The sequence below is a fragment of the Thalassophryne amazonica genome, chromosome 17 (genome assembly GCF_902500255.1).
Source record: "Thalassophryne amazonica chromosome 17, fThaAma1.1, whole genome shotgun sequence".
In the NCBI taxonomy this organism is placed as follows: Eukaryota; Metazoa; Chordata; class Actinopteri; order Batrachoidiformes; family Batrachoididae; genus Thalassophryne; species Thalassophryne amazonica.
Window position 1 is genome coordinate 30,918,903 of NC_047119.1, and position 26,213 is coordinate 30,945,115.

At 40.2% G+C, this 26,213-nt stretch overlaps 1 protein-coding gene across 1 annotated transcript; it reads left to right on the forward strand.

The window, feature by feature from the left end:
- Positions 1 to 1,784: 1,784 nt before the first annotated feature.
- Positions 1,785 to 26,213, forward strand: dgcr2 (DiGeorge syndrome critical region gene 2). Its single transcript, XM_034192078.1, is given in 12 exon segments — positions 1,785 to 2,143; positions 10,872 to 10,904; positions 16,999 to 17,121; positions 19,568 to 19,651; positions 21,493 to 21,663; positions 21,666 to 21,702; positions 22,087 to 22,163; positions 22,270 to 22,452; positions 22,555 to 22,758; positions 22,920 to 23,072; positions 25,043 to 25,279; positions 25,379 to 26,213. Coding segments are annotated over 12 exon segments (1,617 nt in total). The 5' UTR covers positions 1,785 to 2,061; the 3' UTR covers positions 25,612 to 26,213.

A 26,213-nucleotide genomic window follows, 5' to 3' on the forward strand; every position in this document is an offset into this window, starting at 1 on the left:
CCTATCTCTAAGGGAGACGCCCTCTAAGAAAGCCCATTTCGATTGCTTGTACACGCAATCTAGTTCTTTCGGTCATCACCCAACCCTCATGACCATAGGTGAGAGTAGGAAAGAAGATTGACCAGTATAGATCGAGAGCTTCACGTTTTGGCTCAGCTCCCTTTTCGTTGCAACAGTACGGTAGAGCGAATGCAATACCGCCCCTGCTACGCCTATTCTCCGGCCAATCTCACGCTCCATTGTTCTCTCGTGAACAAGGCTCCAAGGTACTTGAATTTGGGGCTTACCCTAAGATTACCCCTTGGATCATAAAGAAGAAAGGCCTTGCATAAACAATAAGATAAATTGCCTTTATTGTCACTATACTCAAAATATGTCTGGTGGATGAATACTGCTGCATACAGAATTAGATTTCTAGCATTTAAAATAAAAATTGCACATCAAAAAAGTGACAAGCAAATCTCTAATCAGCTTCCTGGAATGCCTTTGAATTCAGGAAAAAGGCTTCACATTTGGAAATATTGTGAACTCTTAGTGCATGAATTCATCCAAGATTTGTTGTGTGGGCCGCCAGAAGAGGAGGTACTGCTGGCCCACCACCAGAGGGCGCCCTGCCTGGAGTGCGGGCTCCAGGCACCAGAGGGCGCAGCCGCCTCACAGGAGCAGCCAGGGTGACAGCTGTCACGCATCACCTGCAACAGCTGTTACCAATCAGCAGGGGTACATCAGCAGGACGACGTCTCCACCTCTTTGCCGAGATATCGTTCTACCTGGAAGGTAATGTTCTCAGCTGACTGCTTGACAGTAACTTTTTGTGATTTTTGTGAGTGATAACAGACCTTTTTTCCAACGAGAGGTGGAGGTAGTTTTCCTGCCGTGCAGATTGCTGGGTGCAAACGCGCCCACCTTTAATTGTGTTTTTGTTCCTCGCCAGCAGTACCAGGTCCGACACGCGGAGGCAGTGGCCACCTGGGAGTTCGGGACTTGGCGGCTCCAGTATTCCCGGGGTCTGGTGGCGGAGGAAATCGTGTGGTTCCGGTTCTGCTTTGGACAGGTGTCTCCTATCTTCGAGCCTGCCCACACGACACCTTTGTGAATTGATTCTGATCTATTGTTGTAATCTGTTGTATTTGTTGTGCACATTCACAACAGTAAAGTGTTGTTATTTGACCTACTCCATTGTCCGTTCCTTTGCGCCCCTGTTGTGGGTCCGTGTACCGACACTTTCCCAACAAGATTCACGAGTTTTCTTTCTCTGGGAACAGTAGTATAGATCCCAAACACCTCATCCTTCCCAGATTAATTGCTGCACAATGGAGCATCACAAAAACGACCCCGCATGAACCACTTTCCATCTTTTCAGACTAGTTAACTTGGGTGAATTACTGAAATAAAAAAGCACATTCTGCGGTCACCATTGGTGTCACCTTCTGAAATTGTTGCGTGCCGATTTTTGAGCTAAAAATCATCTTGCATTGTGGGAAAATCGCAATGCATTTATGGAAATGCAAAGCTACTGGACACACTCCGCATCCAGCAGGTGGCAGCGACGTCTACGGGATCTTACGTCGGCACAACAGTTGCTTTTTAAATTGATACTGAACATTAGCATCCGCCAGATTGTAATCGCTTCTTCGCCGTTATATGCCCTGTTAAACTGGTGACATAGCAGATTTTTTGCTGTTATTGTGTTTGAGTTTACTCCGCACGCGTCCCTCGTTGAAGTTAAACCCCGCCCGCCCCGGCGGCTCGTCCCGCTGAGCATCCCGAGCTCTGCGTGTTTGGGATTATTGTGATTGGGAAGCAGCCGCGGCCATCTTGGTTCTGCACCGAGGAGAGAACGGACGACGCCACTGGAGCTTGTCGGCTAACGTTAGCTGATAGGGGGGAAAAAAATTAAACCTTAAACTCTACTATGCTTCACACGCCTTCTTGCTGTTTACTTGAAGTCGCTTTGATGGCATGAAAATGAGAACAAATCACGTTCTCTCTTTTGCGCTATAAATCCTCGGTCCATGTTTAAAATTTCCTGATAGAAGAGTTACTATGAATGGAGGATAAATGTTGCCAAAGGCTGACAGCAGCAGTTTTGTCCTTTTCTCTCTTCTCTTCGTCCTCACCTTAACGGACCCACCACGGACAGGTAAGTCATTTCAAGTCGTATTTTCTTATGTTTGCGTGCTTTAAGTAGAGAGGCCCGCTGGCTCCGGTGCTCTTAAGCCGCTGCTCGGTTCACAATGGGCGCTGTGCACCGCCGACATAGTGTCGGTAATTTATCGGTAATCGTTTTTAAAAAGTCAGCACTAAAGGTCTACTAGAGATTCATAGAACACTGATGGTTTGTCTTAACAAATAAACTTAGGACGTGGCTAATTGTACGTAGCCGTATTAATAATTACAGCACAGTCCTGTTAGGGTTCGGTGTTGTGATTAGAATCTATTTGTACAACTACGTAGCTTCATAATCACGTGACCTATATTAACCAGACGCTATAATTCTCGAGGTCGGCATTACTTGAGCGCCCTCTAGGGGCCGTTTTTTTGTCGGTGAAAACATTGCCGAACTCGATACAAATACATCTAATTTGATCACTTTTCAAAGGGGTTAGACTCGTCAATAAAGTCAGTTTAATGTACAGTGATTAATTTCAGGTCAACTTGGTGTATAAATGTCACTGTTCCAGGTAATAACTATCAGCTGGCTTTTACAAGCAAGTTGAGACTAAACCAAACCACCATCTGATTTCAGTAGAACTGCTTACAGCCCTTGTGTGTTTTCACCGAGCGGCCAGTGGCGGAAGTACAGTCTGGCCTTCGGATTGGCCACTTCGCCGGAATTGACATAGTACCAACCTCAAGAATACAGCTACAGCTGCTGTCATAAACTTAAATACTTAATTTGTTTTGCACTTTTGATATTTTTATCAACATGATTTGAATTCTATTTTATCAAGGTTTTGCTCTTTTTGAGTCACCCTTAAAATGGATCTGCGCACTAATCTCTATTTTCCTGATTAAAGTCACGTAAGGAAGTTGGAATACTGCCGATTGGCCAGTTGTCATCACGTGACAACCCCTGTGCTGTCCGTTAACACCAAGGAACTATAATTTCTGCCCCTTGGGTGTAGAATTCGTATTTTGGGATATGTACCTGTAGCCACTTGTTGCTATGTTGCCAGGACCTGCAGCTTTCCTGGGGTTCACCCTGAGTGGGGTTGTCTGCATGTCAGCTGGGTACAGATGAAGTGTTTTGTTGTTTGTGTAGGGAGAGGTTTTGTTGGTTTGGTGGTGTTTTCCTCAAACTGGCTGAAGAAGGTGTTAAAGGTGTCTTGACACTTGCACAAGTTTGATCCGCACACTGGTACGCAATCTGCTGTGCCGGAGAGTAAACTCTGCGCAGCTTCATGCAAGTGCACAAATAAAATTTTGAAATTTTCAAAATTTGTCGCGCATTAATTCACTTCACGTGAACATTGGGCAGCCAATTAAAAAAACGAGTGATTGCGTCAGTGCATCACAGCACAGCTCATCTGAACAATTATGAGATGTTTAATCTATCATAAACATACCTTTACAGCTACTCATATGAAGGAATGAACATGCAACTATTGTACCAAGCCATTACAATATAAACATTACAAATAATGACCTTTTAGAATATTCCAAATGCGTTCTCCACCTCATGGAGGGATAGATAGCTAGATTGATTGTGGAAGTGATTAGAGGTGTTTTCAACAGCCAAATTCTGAGAGAAAATTATTCATCCTCTATGAAATAATTATTTTATATAAGTAGTGTCCAGCGGCACAGACTGTGGCATCCAGCTGGGAACACAGCGGCTGGCATTGTCACGAAGAGTTGCGCAGGAGTGCGGAGCCAAAATGTGTGCAGATGTCAAGGCACCATAAGTGAGACTGCGTTGTCCTCGCATGGTGGCGGTGTTGGCTTGTAGTCATTGACTGACTGGATGCCTTGCCACAGGCGTCTGGGGTCTTGTGTGTCTGTAAAGTGCGATTGAGATTTCTGCCCATTGCTCTGTTTTTGAGTTCCGAAGTCAGTATAATTCCAGAAAGAATTTTTGAAAAGGTAGTTTTGTAGTCCCAGTAATGAGCTTCTATTGTAGACTGTTCTCGTACAAGACTGTGATGGTACAGACAACACAGTTAACATAAAATGCAGATCACTATCTGGAACTGGAGTAGCCGCTGCCGCCATCTTGATCAGATGGCTGACGTAAAAGATAAAATATTTCTTGCTTTGACATTATCCTCAGTGTGGCCATTTGTTTGGTATCACGAGACGGTTGTTTGGGTGGTACTGTGGCCTTCATGCAAGGGCCCAAACGGTTGACACCCTCGACCAATATTTTTCCCAGGTGTGTTGCATTTGAAAAGCTTGTTGCGCAAGAATTGCAAACTTATGTGTGCAGGAAATTGGATGTTCAGCTAAAGAAGAATCCAGTTTGCTAGAAGGCAGTTTAGTATGACAAATGTTTGAGCAAATGTTTCTTGTTACACAGGTTGTCATGATACTCTGTCTTGCAGAGAAAAATAATCTGACAGTGCAGTGCCCTGGTTATTTATCGCATGCATATATCATGAAGATATTAATAACTGCCCAAGAGGAAGCCGATCCTTTTTCGCTTCAAATGTGACAGCCAAACTCTAGCTATCTGATACAGATCTGACATGTTGTCATTCTTTTCCATGTGAGGTAACTTGACACTGGAACTAAAATTTACTTCTTCACTGTAACTGGAGATGCCAATATTATTTTTAGATCCACATGTGCAAATTCCATTTGTAGAAGGTTTATAACATCGCACTGAAATTGGGCTAATCCCCCCCCCCACCCCCATTTTGTGAATGTATACGCATCATCTCAGTCTGTCTGTGCTTGTAGCACACATGTTGAAATTACTGGTGGTGTGTGGAGAAGTTGCTGAACAGTTGTAATCAGGGAGTGGTAGATATGAAAAGGCTTCATTCTGCTTCATGCAGAAAGGTTGTGTGTACAAACAAGAAAAATCATATGCATCTATTTGTTTATAGTCACTGCACTTTTTTTTTTTTTTTTTTCCCTCACAAAATGCAACTGCTAAAATACACTTTAGTACCTGGTACTGGTAACATTTAAAAATACACTTTAGTTGATTATTGTGAGTGTTTGCAAACACTGTCTGTTTCTTAGATACTTCTGTTTTGTGCTTTGACACATACTCGTATGTAGCCAAGATATACAACATTGCAACATAGACTGGACAACAAATGTACAGATTTGCACTGCAGTGCTCCTTGAAAATGTTGCCTGTATTAAGTGCTATTACTTTAGAATTAACCTGTGTCCAAATGCTTCATATGTCCTAACATTGGTTAATACATACTCCCCAACCTTTACCGTAGCACATATAATACATGCACAATTATGGCATATTATGCCACTGCCATTTTATCTGTCCTTTGACCCAGATGTTTACAGATGTCACACATGTGCATATTAGATTAGATAGAACTTTATTGATCCCTTGGGAAGACTTCCTCTGGGAAATTGAGGTTCCTGCAGCATTGTATAGCAGCACACAGGATAAGAAGCACACAGAGCATCAAAAGTGAAAGTAAAAAAAAAAAACGATTTGCAAATATAAATAGAAATACAAGACATACTGATTGCTGCTGGTTTGCTGGCTACTACTGTTCCTCTCCTTCCCGCCCCATCTTCCTGTTACACCCCACCCCCACCCCAGAGTGAGGAGTTGTACACTCTGATGACCTGAGTTACCAAAGGAGGCTAAGCCGTTAACATTAATGATGACAGTTTCCTTAGCCTTAGCACACATATGTTATGTGTTTTCTGTAACATTATAACAGGGATGTCATGTTTGTGTAGGAAATGTGATAACGCTAATGTTTTATAACGCTATGTTACAGTGCAAAAAAAAAAGTACCTCTTTAATGGACAACTGTTACTAAGCTAACAACATGCACACCTTGGCAAGCAAATATCCTGACTGAAGCAGTCTTGAACGTGTTGGTGACTGAAATGAGATCGATCTCACTTCACCACAGTTATGGAAAAGAAATATGATACATCCTTTGAGAAGGTCAGTCTCTCTCTCACACTCTCTCTCAACTTAAGTTTGCTTTATTGGCATGAATGTATTAACACAATATTTCCAACAATAACACAAAGACAGATAACAGCTTCATGCTGGTGCAATAAGCCACAGTTTACGTATGATCTGATTAGTCGACTAATCGCAAAAATAATCAGTGAGTAGTCGATTATAAAAGTAATTGTTTGTGGCTGCCCTACCGGCAGGCCAATCTCATCCTCTCTCTCTGCCATATCTAACAGCTCCTGCCTTCTGTAACCCGTGGGTGAAACATTCCATTTTTTTTAAATACTCTGATGTTTTTAATTGTTCATTTCTTGGCCATGCCGTTACTTCGACTACGAAAACAGAGATTCCAAATAGCATTGCGGTTTGTTGTGTCTGGCCAAGCTTGTTGCTATGTTGGTTGTGCATGCGCACAAGTGACCTACTGCAGTGCCCCCTAGTATCTTTGAATGCAGCTATTATGCTGGTGATCAAACTACTGTTAGTAGTGGTTTTGTTGCATTTTAAAATCTCTGTGAGCAAGCTGAAGTTGCAACATTGCTGTAGCAACATTTGTTCCTTAAACGTTGTCATATTTCTAGCTCTTGTTGAACCATTTTTAGTTTTCACAGTCTGAATATGCTGCAGCATGTTGGTTGCTGTGGTTTTGTCTTGTTTTGCAACTGGGAATACTTGAAGGGTTGAGGAGAAGACTGACAGTACCACCAGGTAGAGATTTTAGACAGGCTGCTCGTGTTTGAAAACAAAGAATTGTGATACCTACCTGGTACCATGAACATTCAGTAAGGTATATCTTATGTTATATTCCAATTCTAAGGTGGAACTATGCCAGTATACAAAGGTATATCTAAAAAGGAAGAGTAAAATAGGAGAGTAGAAAAGAGTTGAGTAGAGCCACTTAGGTGCCTGCTCTTGAGAACCAGGGATGGTAGGTTAAAAAGTTTTTTTATCCCATGGGAACTCTCCCTACCCACCCAAGCAGCTCAAGAAAAGGTATATATAATGTAATAGGTAATAAGACATAAGAAGGTGCAATATCAGAAAACTATTAGTAGCTAGGAAAAATAGAAAGTAAATAGCTAGGAGTAAGTATATAATATACAAACAGTATATGGAACATATATGAAGATTATCAGGCATGAATAAAGGTGTCATATCAGAACTTAACCTAAACCAGTCTGCCGGGGTAATGAAACCACCAAGCACAGAACTGGAAGTTAAGTAGCTACATGAAAATTCAGTAAGGTATATCTTGTATATTATATTCCAATTCTAAGGTGGAAATATTCCAGTATACAAAGGTATATCTAAAAAGGAAGAGTAAAATAGGAGTAGAGCCACTTAGGTGCCTGGTCTTGAGGGATGGTAGGTTAAAAGCTTTTTATCCCATGGGAACTCATGATGAGTTTGTAAAAATTAGGGGTATCACCAAGATCGGTCTTGGATCAGTATTATTTTTGATTGAATCTGAATTGGCTTTATAACCCATCTGTTGTCCAGTGACTGCATGACTAGATGGAATAGGCTTGAATAAACATGAGTCTCACCCCAATCCAACCTGTGGTCTGTTTTGGAAGTAACATGTCGACAGAGGTGATGGCCACTACTCTATTTAGGGTCTGTCCATGTGAAATGACCAGAGGCCTCCCCACTGATCTTTTCTGATTTGCTTGATACTTTCCCAAACTAATGCCATTATTCCCAGTAAACTCCATATAAAAATTCAGCCTTACATCTTTACATTAGTTTTTGAGATGTTGGGGCTTTAAAAATGTGTGACAGCGATTTTACTGTGAAACCAAATAGCACTGAAAAAGCTGCTAAATTTAATTAGTCATTACGTTTGAACAATTCATGCTAAATGCAAGAAATTTCAGTCTTCCTCATGTCTTTAACTATGATAAAAGAAGATCCGCAGTTACATATTTGTCATTTTATAGCTTGCTGAAAACTTGAAAGAAAACAAAACTACTTTGTGCTTTGGAGCAGTTTTGGGTCTATAGTTTAGGGTTGTACGATATGGCCTAAAATTCATATCACGATATAAATTGAATCCCTTCATGCTAACAGTATATATTGTGATATAAACTTAAGTGTAAAAATCATGTGTTTCTGAATGGGTCCCTTTGCAAAGGTAAACTGATCTAAATAAATAACATCTAAGATGCAAGCCTAGATTTGATGTTTTGATTAATAAACATACTTAATTTACTCATATTTGAAGTCGGTCTGGGTAAATCATCTCATCCTGGCTGATTTAGTCTTTTTGCTCTGGTTAAAAAATCCTTGCGTTATTAAATGTGGCGCTTTCTCAAATGTTTGATTCGGGACGTGACGGAGTGCCCGCCTTCCCCCAGTGTGTCCGCTGAAATAAATAAATAATGGCTTTGCAAATATCAGCGACAGAACAGGTGTCTCACAAACTATCATGTACAGTAGTGAGAGTCAGCTCAGAACACCCCTCTCCGCGGCAGCAAACTGGTTCACACACACACACAGCCGCTTCACAGAGGAGTTTTCCTGGATCGAAAAACTCCGCGGGTGTTATCGCGATTCGTCGGTGGAGTCTAAATCTTTACTGTTGGCCAAAATTATACCGTGTACCAATTAAACCAGCTATACCGTGCAGCGCTACTGTAGTTCCACATTGAAGCACAGCCGATCTTTCAGATTTGGTTTGTATTTCTCATGTTATAGTACTGTTTTGGCAAGTAAGTATTTTTCTGAAGGAAATCAAATTTTCTGATTTATGAGGCAATAAAAATGAAAAATAATCATTTCACATACATGCATATATATATATATATATATAGATTATGTATGACAAGATCTACCATAAAAAGAATTATACCAGTGGAAAAGCATGCCTTCATTAATATATTCACAGTATATGAAGTTATCTTGAACCAGACTATATTTGGTAAGGTATCAAATATGCCATGTTTCACCACAAACAGAAATGTAAACTACAGGGCCACTGTACTTAAAATACAATCACAAAATTGTATGGGAGAATGAATACATAAAAAAGTGACATAATAAAAAAACAAGTATAAAATTGACTGGACAAATGAAGGAACAAAGGATAAATCCATACCTTGCAACGTAACAGCGCCCTCCTGATTTTACTTTTCCTTAAGCGGCACCCAGCAGCTATGGAGAATATTATTCTGCTGTCCGATGCTGCTTCTGACTTCACAGGACTTGGTATGCTTCGGCAATTCAAAGTTCCACAAGTTCATTACGGTCATTAAACATCTGATTAGGGTTTTTCCAACCAGGTAGTTAGAGCTACCTAACATTTTGTAAAAGGCTGGTTTTGTAAAAAAAAGAAAAAAAGAAAAAAAATGAAGTGAAATGGTGCAAACTGACATGATATTCAGACCATTTTTTGTGACTGTCCATGATAAATTTTGTATCAATATTTTTTAGATAGCATCCTTGTTTGTTGAACATGACCAGCAGAACTCACAACTTACCATTTTCTTACACCTACCTGTAATTGATGGACATCCTTTCCATGTTGCACATTTAACATTACTTCAGAGCTAGTTTTGATGAAATGTTCTGAATTCTTTTCTGAATAATACACTTAGACTAACTGTTCTATGAGTTACTTTACTTAATAAACAATTCATTATAATGGTATGCAGTGTGTGTGAAGCGCCTGTGTTTTAGGCAAAATTACTTTGTTCTTAAACATTACAAATAGTAAGTCGATGATGATGATGATAATGATCATATATTCTTAAATATCTTATTTTTTTCAAATGTAATAGAATCTGGTTAATATTATGTGCAACAACTGTCTTTTAAAATGGCTACAAAAGTGGACCTTTTAAGCGGTTTTGGGGGGCGGGATGTTCTCACCTCTCACCCCGTGGGTCTGTCCCTGCATCCGATGTCTGCAGTCTGTACGCAGCTGCAGAATGGACAAGAAGAGAGAGACCCTTTTGCTCGCTATTATCAACTCTGCAAGTCTGTACTATCAAACAGCGAGGCAGGCGCACTGTTGATGATCTGAAAGAATTATTGTGGTGGATGATTTTGCAAGTGAGCACATGGTGGCTGGGTCTACAACCACAGGTTTGGTCAGCCTCAGTCTCAAAGAAAGTGGGGGGAATAAAACTATGGCGTCGCCTCCATGTGGGCTCACCTCCCACAAGGACAGTGTAAAGGGTGTGTGGTCTGAGACTGTTATGATGATCTTAATAATAATGAGAATGAATGCATTTTTAACAACTGAAATGGCCATCGGTCATTATGACTCTGAGTTTCTTAGTTTTGTGGAATTAATAATGAGACAAAAATCTGTTTACTTAATTAGTTAAAAATAAAATAAATGAATGCAAACATTCAGAAGTATCTCAGATTAAAGGTGTTTTTTCTTAATGGTGTGGCAGAGCTGTTAAAGTGACTCACATGTAAAATGGATTGACTTTGGTTTTAGTTGTATTGAAATTTATATTCTTGTGTATATAAATTTCAATACCATAATATATACCATTAGCAGCTATGCTTCAAGTTATATGGCGATATGAGTTTTAGGCCATACCACTAAGCCCTGAGGGTTGTGTTTGGGCTATCGATTGCCTTTTAGCATTAAGCGGAGGAGGAATATATTCTTTATATGTCTATGTACGTATATATAGCATGGTTTTTCATCACTTCAGGCTGAAGCACAGTATTAAGTCCTAAAAGGGAACCTGCTGACACACAGGATAGTTGACGCTATTGTTTCTATTTGTTCCAGGTCCACGAATAGCTCTGGCAAGATTATTGTCAGGTAAGCAGTATGTCTTGTAATATAGTGTCTTTACTTTTTGCAAGTGGACAGCACCAGCACCTTCCCTCAGATTAAGTGATTGATGGCAGTCGTCCTCTTGTTAGTAGGAATGGTACTCTTAGGATATCTGTTTTGAGAGGTTTTTGTTTGTTGGTTGGTTTAGTTTCACGAGTTTGCCGATCATGCTGTAAAAATATCCTATCAGTTTTTTCCAGAGTGTATCCTGGCTTGGTTTTTCCTGTAACAGTGCAATGTTTCGTTTTTGCCCTGTTGATGCTCATTATAGAATTGGTAGTTGTAATTAGTATGATAGATTGGGTTACGTGTAAGCACTTTGGGTTTCAGCTATTAAACATGTTCTGTTACTCCGGCAAAAATCAGATCAGATTGAGGAGTACATGCTCAAAAGAATATTTTTACCATAACATTGATTTGTGGCTGACGGTCGGCTCATTAAACCTTCAGACAGGAAGAAAAGGTTCAGACTAAATCCATCAAAGGCATTTGTTGTTTCCTCCAAGAGAAGTGGAAATAATTGCATACAAATTATTAATTTCAGAGTACCAATTAATGAGTGCACCAGTTAGTAATTGCTACACAAACAATGTTTTTGTGTTTTTGATCTCAGAAACTTGTGTACACTGTAGTGAAACGACTATGAAATTAATGTTTATGATGTTCTTAGACTTACAGAATGCCATCTGCAAAACATTGTAGTACATTAAATCTTCACTTCCGAAATTAGTAAAACTTGCGGTTGCACTGTCAGATTGTTGGAACGGTAAATTGAGGAATTGGCTAAGATGATGTGTATGTGAAAACAAAGTTGGTGATGTATTTTCTCTCTCTTTCTCTCACTCGCTCTCTTGTGTTCTCTCTGTGTGTTGTATTGTCAAAGCCATATTTTCTCAATGTATGCAGAATTATGTCTGTGCTAACAGTAGCTGCTAACATTGGTCCCTGAGTTGCTGAAACTAGTCAAAATATTTAAAACACACAAAGAACGTGGATGGGCAGCAAATGAGAAGATTATATGTCATGAAAAGTTTAATGGTCCTGTCACACCTTGACGATTTAGCCAGCATATGCCAACCATATTAAAAACGCTGGCATAAGTTATGGGTACGTTTTTTTAATAAATTAGCACCTTGAAGCACGCTGAGCTCCTTGATAAATTTTGGGCATGCTGAAAATTTTCAACACATGCCAGCATGTAATTCATATGTCCAGCACATGCGGGGCATGTTGTAGATAAGTTACGCGATTGTTAGCACACATTTCTTGTAATTTACTCATAACTCTAAATACAGCCATTAATGCTGGCCAGTGATTGGCTGATACCTGCAGTCCTCATGCAGACAGACTTGTTTACACACGGAGTAAATATTACCTGTTTGCTTCAGTCCGATTGTTCATCACAGTCTGACGGACACATATCCACATAAAGCATCCTGATTTTCGAAAACAATGTTTGAAAATAGTTTAATTCCTTGTCATGGCTAAGATAGCATTTTAAAGCAAGTCCCTTGGTGGGTTTTCTGCTCCAGGTGTGTTTCTCAGAGGATGCCGGTGTTGTGCTCTGATCACACAGAAGGGTTGTGATGATTTATACCAGTGGTCTCCAAACTATTCCAGAAAGGGCCGAGAGGGTCCAGGTTTTCTTTGCAGCCACTGACTTCAGCAGGTGATTTCACCGATTAACATCCCTTTGAACAGGTGGGATGAGTTCATCAGTGAAATCACCTGCTGGAGTCAGTGGCTGCAAAGAAAACCTGCACCCTCTCAGCCCTTTCTGGAATAGTTTGGAGACCACTGATTTATACTTTTAAAGCGCTAGTCGACCGCCATCAGGTGTGATCAAGTAAAGCCCTGTAACTCTTTAAACCTTTAAAGCCCCATCGCTGTCTGTGTGATCATCAGACGACCTGATGGATCAGTTGTGATAAGAGCTGAATGAAGTGATCACACCGACAGATCACACAGCACTTAATTCAGGTCTGATCACACCTGATCGCGGTCAACTGGCGCTTTAAAAGTTTAAATCATCACAGCATTTCATTATTCAAGTGCGTGATGACCAAGGTTGGGTAGGATTACTTTGAGAGAATACATGTGGATTACATGTATGTATGTACATACATTTGGATTACTTGTAATCTGATTACTTTTGGATTACATTTCAGAGTAATCCTACCCAACCTTGGTGATGACCTGATCAGGTCTGATCAGCGGACCTGATCAGAAAGCATCCGGCGCTTTAAAAGTTTAGAGTCACAGCACTCAATTCATTCAGGGCAGCGTTTACCACAGCCGTCAACTCATCAGCATTACCCTTCCTTTTCACTTTCCTTTCCTCTTTCCTTTCCTTTCTTTCACTTATTACCTCAGTTTTTGTTCCTTTGACATTCTTTCTGTTAATTGTGTTCATACTTATTTAGAATAATGTTTTTTATTTCACAGTTTGAAGTGAGTTTTCTTTGTTTCAGAGGGCTTCATACCCATTAAAGTTAACCACAATACACAAAATTTAACTTGCTGTTTTAAAAAATGTTCTGGGGGAGCACCCTTTTGGCGCATTTACCGGATTAGAACCGATCAAAATACTACAGAAGACAAAGAATTACCCTTCCTTTTCACTTTCCTTTCCTCTTTCCTTTCCTTCCTTTCACTTATTACTTCAGTTTTTGTTCATTTGACGTTCTTTCTCTGTTAATTGTGTTGGTACTTATTTAGAATAATGTGTTTTTACTTGACAGTTTGAGGTGAGTTTTCTTTGTTTCAGAGGCCTTCATACCCATTGAAATTCACTAGAATATACAAAATTTTACATGCTCTTTTAAAAAAATTTCTGGGGGAGCACCCCCAGACTCCCCAGAATCAAGACTACACCCCCACCACCCTTTTATGTACCTTTATGTTCAGGTTTGGCATTCTTTTTTTGCTTTTTCTCTCTCTCCTTGGAGGCTATTTAGAATAGATTTATATATTATATAATGTGTTTGTTGTATTTATTGAGGAAAAAGAGTGTATGCCCTCACTACGCCACATTTTAGGGAATTGCTGGCATTGATTTTTACCAGGAAAAAATTTCAGTCAGATGAAAATGTATTGCTTTAAACCATGATGTACACAATGATGATGATGTTTCTCAATGTTCAATTGCAAGGAATGTAGGGACTCCATCATCTACAGTCCATAATATAATCAGAAGATTCAGAGAGTTTGGAGAACTTTCTACACGTAAGCTACTTGTTGAAAACCAACATTGAATGCCTGTGACCTTCGATCCCTCAGGCAGTGCTGCATTAAAACTGACATCATTATGTAAAGGATCTTACTGCATGGGCTCAGGAACACTTCAGAAAACCATTGTCAGTTAACACATTTCGTCGCTACATCTACAAGTGCAAGTTAAAACTCTACCATGCAAAGCGAAAGCCATACATCAACAACATCCAGAAAGGCCGCCACCTTCTCTGGGCCCGAGCTCATTTGAAATGGACAGATGCAAAGTGAAAGTGTGCTGTGGTCTGATGAGTCCACATTTCAAATTGTTTTTGGAAATCATGGACGTTGTGTCCGCCAGACAAAAGAGGGAAAAAGACCATCCAGATTGTTACCAGCTCAAAGTTCAAAAGCCAGCATCTGTGATGGTATGGGAGTGTTAGTGTCCATGGCATGGACAACTTACACATCTGTGATTGCACCATCAATGCTGAAAGGTACATTCGGGTTTTGGAGCAACACGTGCTGCCATCCAAGCAACGTCTTTTTCAGGGACGTCCCTGCTTATTTCAGCAAGACAATGCCAAGCCACATTCTGCACGCGTTACAACAGCGTGGCTTCATAGTAAAAGTGTGCAGGTACTAGACTGGCCTGCCTGCAGTCCAGACCTGTCGCCCATTGAAAATGTGTGGCACATTATGAAGCACAAAATACAACAATGGAGACCCTGGACTGTTGAATAACTGAAGTCGTACATTAGGGGTGTTGGAAAAAATGGATTCACGTCCGAATCGCGATTCTTATTTATTACGATTCTGAATCGATCCAAAATGTCCAAGAATCGATTTTTAAAAAGCATTTTTTTAAAACATATTCTTGCTTACTCGCTGCGCGTACTGTTTGTCAGGCAACGGCTTCCGTACTGCAGCGTCCCTGCGAGGGGAGGGTCCTGCGTGCTTCAAACATTCGTGAGCTGCAGCTTAGCATGGCGGACGAAGAGCTAATTCAGCCAGCACCGTCTTTGCTGAAGGCAAATGTTTGGGTGCATTTTAGATTTTATTATTTGCTGCATAAGAAGGAGCTTGACATGACTTATGCAGTGTGCAAAATCTGCAAAATGAAACTCAAATACTTCGGAAACACTTCAAATCCGCAAGCCCACATGCTACTCCATCACCCGGAGCTAAAAGAAGCGGAGCAGCAGTCTCTGCCTACTACTGACCAGCGCTTCGCTAAACTGCCAGCTAACTCTGAACGAGCAAAGCAGATAAGTAAATTTACATCTAGAATCACTTGATTAACCTTGTGAAGCTGCATTTTCTTAAACATAAACATTAAGTAATATAACTATTTCTCAGAGCTCTTTGAATCGAAAATCGATTCTGAATCGAATTGTCACTCCAAGAATCGGAATCGAATTGAATCATGAGTTGTACGATTCACATCCTATCATACATCAATTCTTTCCCATCAAGAATGGGAAAGAATTCCACCTACAAAGCTTCAACAGTTAGCAACATCAGTTCCCAAACGCTTATTGAGTGTTGTTAGAAGGAAAGGTGATGTAACACAGTGGTAAACATACCACTGTCCCAGCTTTTTTGAAATGTGTTGCAGGCATCCATTTCAAAATGAGCAAATATTTGCACAAAAACAATAAAGTTTATCAGTTTGAACATTAAATATCTTGTCTTTGTGGTGTGTTCAATTGAATATAGGTTGAAGAGGATTTGCAAATCATTGTATTCTGTTTTTATTTACATTTTACACAACGTCCCAACTTCACTGGAATTGGGGTTGTGCAATCATGAGTACTTTGATGTTGTGTTGCTAACTGGGACATTAAAAATACATGTGATATGTCCTTTAACAGCTACAGTTGAAATAAATCTAAACTAGGATTAGATGAGGACAATCTATCCTGGTGTTTTACACTAGGATCAGCCACATTTATCCATTTAGAAGATACTTGTATCCAAAATCACTTCTCAGATTCACACAGGAATATAAAGTCTAAAGTGTAGCCCTGTTTGTTGTTCTACCACAACTACATAAACAGACACAACAGAGTGTTGACTTGTTGACTGTCACAGATTGCATATGAAGGCAGACATTATAGATAAAGACAACCTGCTTTATGCCCCGTAGTAGTGCAGCGAATGAATGGCATGAAATAAAGTGATTTAAAAAGAACAAATTTGAGTCAGATCTACATCTGTCACAAAAGTGAGTATAGGTTTTCTCATCCTTCAGTCATTTTTTCACAAATGTTTTTAGAAATTCATCTCATTACTTTTCAAGTCAGGCTGTGCAGATCCCATAAACCTTGCCCAATGTCAAACTAATGAAAAGAATTATTCTGTTTCAGCATAATATTAAATGAGTACAAATTATATATGTTGATCATGCTGCAGCACAGTATGATTTCACACTTATAAACCAAATGTATGTATGACATTTTCCTCCTGCGATATATTAAATAAAAAAAAAACACCCCCTCCCCCCAAAAAAAAACATCTGATGCCTGTACATATCTTCAGCATTAATATGTATAACCACATAAAACTGTTGATGTGCAAGTTATTTTTGTAAGGTTTAGTGATTATCTTTTTTTCCAATTACAGCCTCAATATATTGAATTGTTTTGTTGAATGTGTGGTATATATTACAGTTTCCGTGACCAGACCTCTGGACTGTGGCGTCTTATTTGTACCCAGTCACTGTTCAAGAAATTCAACACAACATGCCATTTCTTAGATTTTAACTCTGATTTTAATTGTTTTTTTTTTTTGTTTTTTTTTTTCTGTTGTTGGAAAAGGCCGCATTAACATGCAGGATTTAGTACACAGTCTCACTGTTGTGTTTCAGAGCAGCACTGCAGTGCCGGGCAGTTTGACTGCGGCAGTGGGAAGATGCAGTGTATCCCAATGAAGTGGCGTTGTAACGGCTGGGCAGAATGTGAGGACGAGAGCGATGAGATGGGCTGTCCCCGTAAGTGAAGATCACTTAATCCCCGTTATATACATTCTTCTTTACCCAACACCTAACGTAAAACATAAAACAACGCCTGGATACCTCCCCCACGCACACGCACACTCCTTAAGCACAGCAAATCTGCCACATGTACTTTACAGCGGCTTTGCTTCTGGCAGCATCATATGGCTGCAGGAGGCAGGTCTCTGACCACATAATGGGAATTATTGAAAGGATTGGGAACAGCGTGTGATCTCCATACAACAGGAGCTGCACGTGTTTTGAGGTAGCAGTGTAGGGGTACAAATTGAGGTTTCACATTGATTGTGTTCCTCTGTTAATCCTCTTTATTAACGCAGTTTAAAACATGAAGCAGAATGTGCATTTTGTTTTCTTTTGCTTATTCTCACAATAAAATGAACTGTTCCAACAATAATAAGCTCCAGTTCTGAAACTGTATGGAGCCCATAAGGCCTAGTTCAAAAATAATGTGGCCAAAGTGTGACATAACCATCAAAATCTAAAAGTGGTCTTTTTTGTGAACTGTTATCATTTTAGTTATGGTTATATATCAGAGTTTCAATATTTCTATTGGTCTCGGTTCAGTCATTGCTAGATTATCAGTGCAAATATGCCATAATGTGCTAGAGCGTAACACTTGCGACAACAGTTGGAGGTATCTTCTTTAGTCTGCAGAAGCCTGAAACAAAGACATTCTGTCCATTAGTTCCTGGTATTATTGAACAAGTAATATAATTATTCTATTGAAGCTGAGTAGGAGATATAGCTAAGGTTTTGACACAAATAAATCAAGGACTTATTCTCACCGTTACGTTTACAACAGTTTTACCTTTCTTTGATGTTTTTTCTAGGAAATTACATTTCTACCTTTACAAAAATGTATTACTGTGTGCTAGTATGAAGCACAAACCAACAAACTGACAAAATACAAGGTTATTTCTTTAACATTCAACATTAAATGATAATGCTAAATATCAATGTCACACAAAATTGATGGAAAAAAGTGTTATTTTTGGGGTAAATTTCATGCATATCTCTGGAACTGTGTGGAATTTTTCCATGCAATTTTCAGTACCTGTCAAAGAGACTACAGGCAACTCACGGATAAATCTGGATGGTGCTAAATAAAATAATGGCTTGTTCATGACAGATGCAGTGCAAATGAGCAGTTAGGCTTCATTATTTTTGAACTAGGCCGTATTTAATTTGTTGTGTCCTGGAGAAGATGCAGTTTTCTCTGATGCATTGAGGTCCGTCACTTTAGCTTTTTGGAAGCAAATGTTCTGTGTATGTTGGTGTGTCTTGTGATTGATGTTTTTTTTGTTGTTGTTTTGGGGGGGGCTACTTCGATGCAAACTATTGTGTAATTCATGTTGCCAGTTTACATTTTCAGTTCGGATAAGTGTTTGACCTGTGGATTTCATGTTTTGAACCAGTGACCGTACACTCCTTCATAACTAGAAAATACCATAAAACTAGCAGCTATGATTTGGTGTGCTGTAATAATTGTCTCCTTAATGCTCTTTAAGATTAAAATTTACATGCTCTATGTTTTATTCAGTATTTGCAGCTTGTTTTGCTGCATCTTAAAAAATAAATTAGTGTTTCTTTTTTCATTCCAGTAGTACAGAATAACTAAAAACACTTACTGAAGGTTCATAAGTGAATATATCTGTATTCACTGACCCATTTTGATAGGGTTGGTAGGTTTTTGAAGTGATTTTATATTTCTGTGGAGCTTTTCCATCTGCAAAGTCTTCAAAGTTGTTTCACAGTCTCACATTCACCCATTTACTTATAGATGTCAGGAGCTTCTGCGTTTCTTCGTTATAGATGAAATTATGAAATTTGTTAACATTTGTGTTGTCATTTTTGAATTGTACTGTTATTCCCCCTTCACATGTTTTATTGTGCACATTAAGTGGCAAGACATTTGGAGTATTAACAGGAAATTCATTCTTAAGTCAAATCTGTGTCATGAGGAAAGAGCCAGCTTGTGTTTTGTGTAGATAACACAAGTGCTTTTTCTCCTATTTATGTTTTAATTGATGTCCACTCTTGAGTCCAGCGTACTGATGTGAGGATCGGTTTGTGCGTCTTGTGTTGATGAAGAAGCACTTTGATTCTGCTTTTTTATACCAATGTCCCTGTCATAAGCAAAGCCATTTCATAATTGCTGCACCCTAAAGTGGAATAAATGTTGATCCATAATCAGAGCATAAGTGAGAGAGGTATGTAACCAGAGGAATGCTGGTAGTTGCAAGTTTCCAAATTTATTGATATCCGTAAAGCTGCAGTTTATTTTTCTGAATTAAAAATAAAATGTGGAATTATTAGCCAAAGTTGGTGCAGAAGCAAACAGCATTGATAGTTTTATCTGTTTGCCTATCAAGCTGGCATGAAGCATGTACACTTGTTGACCTTGGCAATTTTGTTTTTGCAGCTATAAAAGAACGGTTCCATTTTGGAAATGGCTACGACCAGGTCAAAGACGTCACCGGTGTGGCTCAGCCTGGCCGCTTCCACCGTAAGCATCTCACCATATACGTTTTGTTTAAGTTGAATTAAGAGCCGGGCTAGCAAGGCGGGGCTTGGTTGGTGGAAATCACAGAGCCGTACTTGAGAGCCTACTTTACACGAATGTTCCTTCATGGACAGCGAGCCGCCATTTTCACACCGGGCAAAATATTGACGAAGTGCCTGGATGTGAAATATTTTCATGTGTATTTTCAACACAGACGTAAATACGTGAGTGAACACACAGGGAAAAAAGCTTGCAAAATATGTTAAAATACCGTTCTTACCTGAATATTGAGGCAGTAAAATTAATTTACATTAAATTATGTAAGGAAAGTGTTAAACTTACCCTAACACCCACACATTCTGAAATATTAGTGTTGAAAGTTTACATGGATCTGATATGTTCCAGCTTCAATCAACTGATGCTTAAAATTGGAAGATTGTATTGTAAAAAGGGGCAGAAAATATAAGACTTGTTCTTCCCTCTGCTCCTTTTCATTCAGTGTCTTGTGATATATTCATTTCTGTTTTTTTTCTGTTTTTCTTTTAAATGAATGAAATAAATATTGACAAAAAAAAATTTCCTTTGCGGCTGATCATTCATGAGTCACATTTTATTCCAGGCACTGCCAGACAATATTGAGGTACAGAAGTTGAACTTGAACATGTCGTAATACAAATAAGCTAAGCCACCTTGACTCTTGCACGAATTTGATCCCCGTACCGCAGCGCAATTCGTCGTGCCAATGACACCTGCTTTTGTTCCATTTGGCGCCACGCTATATTAAAATAAAATAATTTCGTAACCAGTGAAGCATTTGCGCTTGGAACTTGGCTGATGAAACCATCTCTCATTGCTTCCAGAACCGTAGAGAAATTATATAGCTACCCTGTCTCCTGCTCGTTGTGTGTCGGAGAACGCATTTGGAATTGTCTCAAAGGTAGTTATTTATAATATATTGTAATGGATTGGTAAAACTGTTGCATTTTTATTCCTTTTTATGAGTTAGATGATATGTTTATTATAGATGTGACATCTTGTCATAATCGTTCAGGTGCATTGTACTGCGATTATGACAAGATGTTACATCTATAAACATTGCATTGGCGCGCCAGTGCAGGGATCAAGTTTATGCAAGTGTCAAGGTCGCTTTAGTGTTGAAAGTTTAGATTCAGATTCAGATTTGTTCCAGCTTCCAAATTCTGCAGACATAACAAGGCACAATATCGCGATACACGCAATCCAGACTGGGCACACAGGCCGCATTAGTTAATTCTACATGGTAAATCCATTTTTGTTTCATAGTGAATTAACTCAGCTTTGAGTAAAATTCCATTTCAGGTGGTTTCTGAATCCTCAGATTTGGTACAGGCCCTTCAGAAGTTTCAGTAAACATCCAATAATCAATTCTTTTGTGGATGATTATTCATGAGTCACATTTTATTCCAGGCACTGCCAGGCAATATTGTATATACATGGTATACAACTACATATTCATGCATTGTACAGGCATGACGCTCTGCGTGATACACCAATTTATCGCCCAAAAGTTACGAAAAAAGTAACAAGAATAACCAAAACTGCTTATTTATGGAAGGAAATGTTTTCTCCCTTCTTCCTCCAGTTGTGACATTGCCAGCACGCAATGCTTTCTGGCATTTTCCAGCTGTTTCTTGACAAAATTTTATGAGCATCTGTGTGCGCTAGCCACTGAGTTGCCTGGCTTCAAATGGTGACCACGCCTCCTTGCCGGAACACATCTCGGTGTGACTGCGGACCCTAGTACTCCTATAAGGCTCTGTGGTCGAAACTGACATGGAGGTTATGTTTGTCCTTTGTCTCCTCAGAAAAGTGCCCCAGTGGGTGGCACCACTATGAGAAGACGACCAGCTGCTACAAAATCTACCTAAGGAATGAAAACTACTGGCAAGCTGTGGACACGTGTCAGAAAGTTAATGGTTCATTGGCCACCTTTGTTACCAGTGAGGAGCTGCAGTTTGTACTTAAGATTGAGGTGGACTTGACGAGAACGTCTGTGAGCGCAGAGAACAGTGCAGGTGAGTTTAAAGTGCATGAAACCTTTAAAAATAGTTGAGGTCAGAATTGTAGGTCACTGAATGTTGTTTAAGCAGAAATTTGTTTTGTTCTGCCCTCTGACATTCACTAGTTTGCCCTTGTAACTCAAAGACCGTCTGCTGTGCCTGTTTTTTTTTTTTTTTCTTATTTTTTTTCTATTTATCACGCTTGTAATCAACTCTGGATATTTTAAATGTGGAAGATTGTGATATTGATTGGATGCCATCTAGTGGCCACTAAAATGTGAGCAGATTGTTAGGAGGACTCAAAATATGCAGAAATAAGCCTTTGATACTATATTTTATATGAAAAAAGTTTGTTTTTGTTATTTAATATTGCGTGTTTCATTCCGTTTATATGTTTAGGTTTTGGGTTGGCTACCAGTATGTCATCACCAATCAGAACCACACTCTGCAGGGTCACTGGGAGGTGGCATATAAAGGTATTCTCTATAATCTGTTCCAAACAGGAAGCTACCTGTTAATTGTGACATGAAACCGCCGTGTCTTTGTAGTGCTCACCAGTGTTTGTGTTATTTTCCTCTGCAGGGCCGACAGAGGTGTTCCTGCCACCTGAGAGACTGACCAGCGTTTGCGAGGTCTCTCCCACCCAAGACAACGTCTTCTGCGCACAGCTGCAGCGCTTCCAGATCAAAACTGTGAATGACCGTGGCCTACACAGCTGGAAAGCTGAGAACTGCTACAAAAAGTTTCCATTTCTTTGCAAGAGGAGTATGTGTCCCAAACCTCCTGTCCTGTGTCTGAAACCTCTCAGCATGTGTACATTTGATCTCACTCTTTATTGTGCTAACTTAATTTTACATTTCTCATCAGGGCAAACATGTGTGGACATAAAAGACAATTTTGTAGACGAGGGCTACTACTTCACCCCTAAGGGTGACGACCCGTGTCTGGCCTGCACATGTCTCGACGGTGAGCCCGAGATGTGTGCGGCCCATCTGTGTGAGCGGCCACAGGGCTGCCAGCACTTACGCAAGGATCCTAAAGAATGCTGCAAGTTCACCTGCCTGGACCCAGGTACTGCCAGCTCATGATGCTAAGACTCACAGAATACGCAGCCACGGCAGCATTTGATTTAGTGCAGCTGTTGATAAATTGCTGCTAAAGTTTTGGGTTGAAAATGTCAAGTGGTACACAAGTACTGCTGTAATATTAATATTTATTCATCATTGTCTCAGATGGAAACAATCTGTTTGACTCGATGGCCAGCGGGATGAGACTGATCGTCAGCTGTATCTCATCCTTCCTTATCCTGTCTCTCCTGCTCTTCATGGTGCACAGGCTCCGTCAGCGACGACGTGAACGAATTGAAACACTGATTGGAGGAAACCGTGAGCATTTCCTATTTGTACCCCCCCAAACATAGTGTTATTTTTTCTATGAAATTATAGGATTGGTTGGGGGTTGTTAACCACTGATGTGCTGTGACCAACATTCATTATGGCTGTGGTAAACCGTGTGTAAGTGTAGGCTTATTCAGTAGTCTAGGCAAAACAAGCAAAGCACAAAAGACTGAACAGATCAGTCAGTCATTCATAACATGTTTCTACTCAAATATTTGTTGCAAACTTTCCATTTCACTCAGTTTTCATTCAAAAAGGTTTTATACAAACACCTGTTTATCAGTTGTAGCAAGATTTTCTTTATTCAGAGATGAAATAAAGCACTTATTTAGAAGTTCTGCCAAGGTACAGTGGGGCCAAAAAGTATTTAGTCAGTCCCTGATTGTGCAAATTGTCCTACTTGGAAAGATGAGAGAGGTCTGTAATTTTCATCATAGGTACACTTTAACTGTGAGAGACAAAATGAGAAAAAAAATCCAGGAAATCACATTGTAGGATTTTTTAAATAATTTATTTGCAAATTATGGTGGAAAATAAGTATTTGGTCAGTCACAAAAGTTCAACTCAATACTTTGTAACATAACCTTTGTTGGCAATGACAGAGGTCAAATGTTTCCTGTAAGTCTTCTCCAGGTTTGCACACATTGTAGCTGGTATTTTGGCCCATTCCTCCACGCAGATCTCCTCTGGAGCAGTGATGTTTTGGGGCTGTCGCTGGGCAACATGGACTTTCAACTCCCTCAACAAATTTTCTATGGGGTTGAGGTCTGGAGACTGGCTTGGCCACTCCAGGACCTTGAAATGCTTTTTATGGAGCCACTCCTTCATTGCCCGAGCGGTGTGTTTGGGATCATTGTCATGCTGGAAGACCCAGCTATGTTGCGTCTTCAATGCTCGCACTGATGGAAGGAGGTTTTGGCTTAAAATCTCACGATACATTGCCCTGTTCATTCTTCCCTTAACACAGATCACTCGTCCTGTCCCCTTTACAGAAAAACAGCCCCAAAGCATGATGTTTCCACCCCCATGCTTCACAGTAGATATGGTGTTCTTGGAATGCAACTCAGCATTCTTCTTCCTCCAAACACGACGAGTTTTTACCAAAATGTTCTATTTTGGTTTCATCTAACCACATGATATTCTCCCAATCCTCTTCTGGATCATACATATGTTCTCTGGCAAACTTCAGATGGGCCTGGACATGTACTGGCTTAAGCAGGGGGACACGCCTGGCACTGCAGGATTTGGGTCCCTCTCTGCGTAGTGTGTAGCCTTTGTTGCTTTGGTTCCAGCTCTCTGCAGGTCATTCATCAGGTCTTCCCCATGTAGTTCTGGGATTTTTGTTCACCGTTCTCATGATCATTTTGACCCCGTGGGATGACATCTTGCGTGAAGTGAGGGAGAGTGTTGACCCGCCCTGGGTTTTACTTGGCTACCACTTTGGCAGACAACTAGCTCATCCCCATCTCCAGAAGGTAGCCATCTATGTGCCTCAGCCATTTGACATGTGGAACACTTCTTTGCTTTTTCCAGTTGCTGGAGAAATCTGCACTGATGCATCTCCTCAGAGAACAATGGCGTCAGGTAGCCATTATTTTGTAGCGCTCCCTCACAGTGCAAGGAGTACACCTCCTCTGAGAGTCCCTAAATAACCATTTGTTTGACACACAGTCATTCCAATGATTCCAGAGACCTACAGATATTTACCATCACCTTAGATCACTGATGAGCATCCAGGTCTCACAACCATACAGTAAGACAAGAGACAGTAGGACCATGAAGACTTGTAACTTTGTTCTCCTGCAAAGGTATCAGCATTGCCAAACAAATCTGTCCAACTGCTCTCAAAAGATTGGAATCTGGCCTTGAAAGTTGTCATGAAAGTTTTGATCTGATCATGATTCCAGTATGGTGATTTTCATTTTGGCACATGACTTTCTGTCTTTTTAATCGCTCAGTGCACCACTTTAACCTTGGAAGACGAGTCCCAGGCTTTGATTACGGCCCGCATGCCTTTGGCACCGGACTCACACCTCTGCACTTGTCTGATGATGGAGAGGGAGGTGCTTTTCACTTCCAGGAGCCTCCGCCACCCTACGTAGCCTACAAATACCCCGACATCCCTCACCCCGACAACCCTCCTCCTCCGTACGAAGACTCCATTGGTCCAGACACGCTCCTCTACGTGGACCTTGGTATGTGCAGGCGCTGTCTGACATAGAGCCGTTATTTAAACTCCTGTTAACTTTTCATGTGCAGCTCTTACCTGCTCTTCATCTTACTATATCTTACAGGGAACAGCAGGATTCCCATGGTGCCGAGCCAGATCAACACCATGGGAGATGGGCTTCAGGCCAATATTACCAACACGTCTGCTCCTGTACCGGAGTCGGCTCCACCTTCTCAGGAAAAGGAGGACTCCATGGACAGCAGTATCCTGCTGGTGGGTCCCGACATGCCGACAGATGGCCAGGTGCCCGTGCCCTCAGAGTGTGGTGGCGTCTCCACCCTCAACAATGTGCTGTAGGATGACAGACAAGCCGCGGGTGACTGTACCCAGACTGCCCCTACTCGTAAAAGGTGATAATGAGTGAAATCTGATCCAAAAGCGCAAAGAGAAAACTGACACTGTTCAAATCGAATCAGAAATATTGTTGAGATGACTGTTTTGACACTTTGTACAGAATCATCAGGACGTGGATCAACCTGAGGATGATGTCTTTTGGTTTTTATTTTGTGTTTGTCTGAAGACACTCTTGCTACTGCAGTTGGCCTTTTGGTGAATGTAGAAGTGGGAACAGACTGAAGTTTTTTTTTTCTTTTTTTTTTTTCATCTACAAAAAAATACTACGAGAAAGCTGCATTTTGACTTCAAATGTTGACTGGGCGAAGCTTTTGAAATCTGGGAAATGGTTGAGTCCATGATGTAAATAACCTTTCACCTTGAAAAGATTTATTAAACTTTTGTTTAACAGTGCAACAAAAACACAAATAACAGTTAAGCCAAGCTTTGTTTATTTTACATTGTGTTTGCTTCATATGGACATTTAAATGAATATGTATATAATAAAATAAAATCCATTTCTAGGTTAGAATAATGTACTCCTTAGCCCCGCCCACCACAGAAAG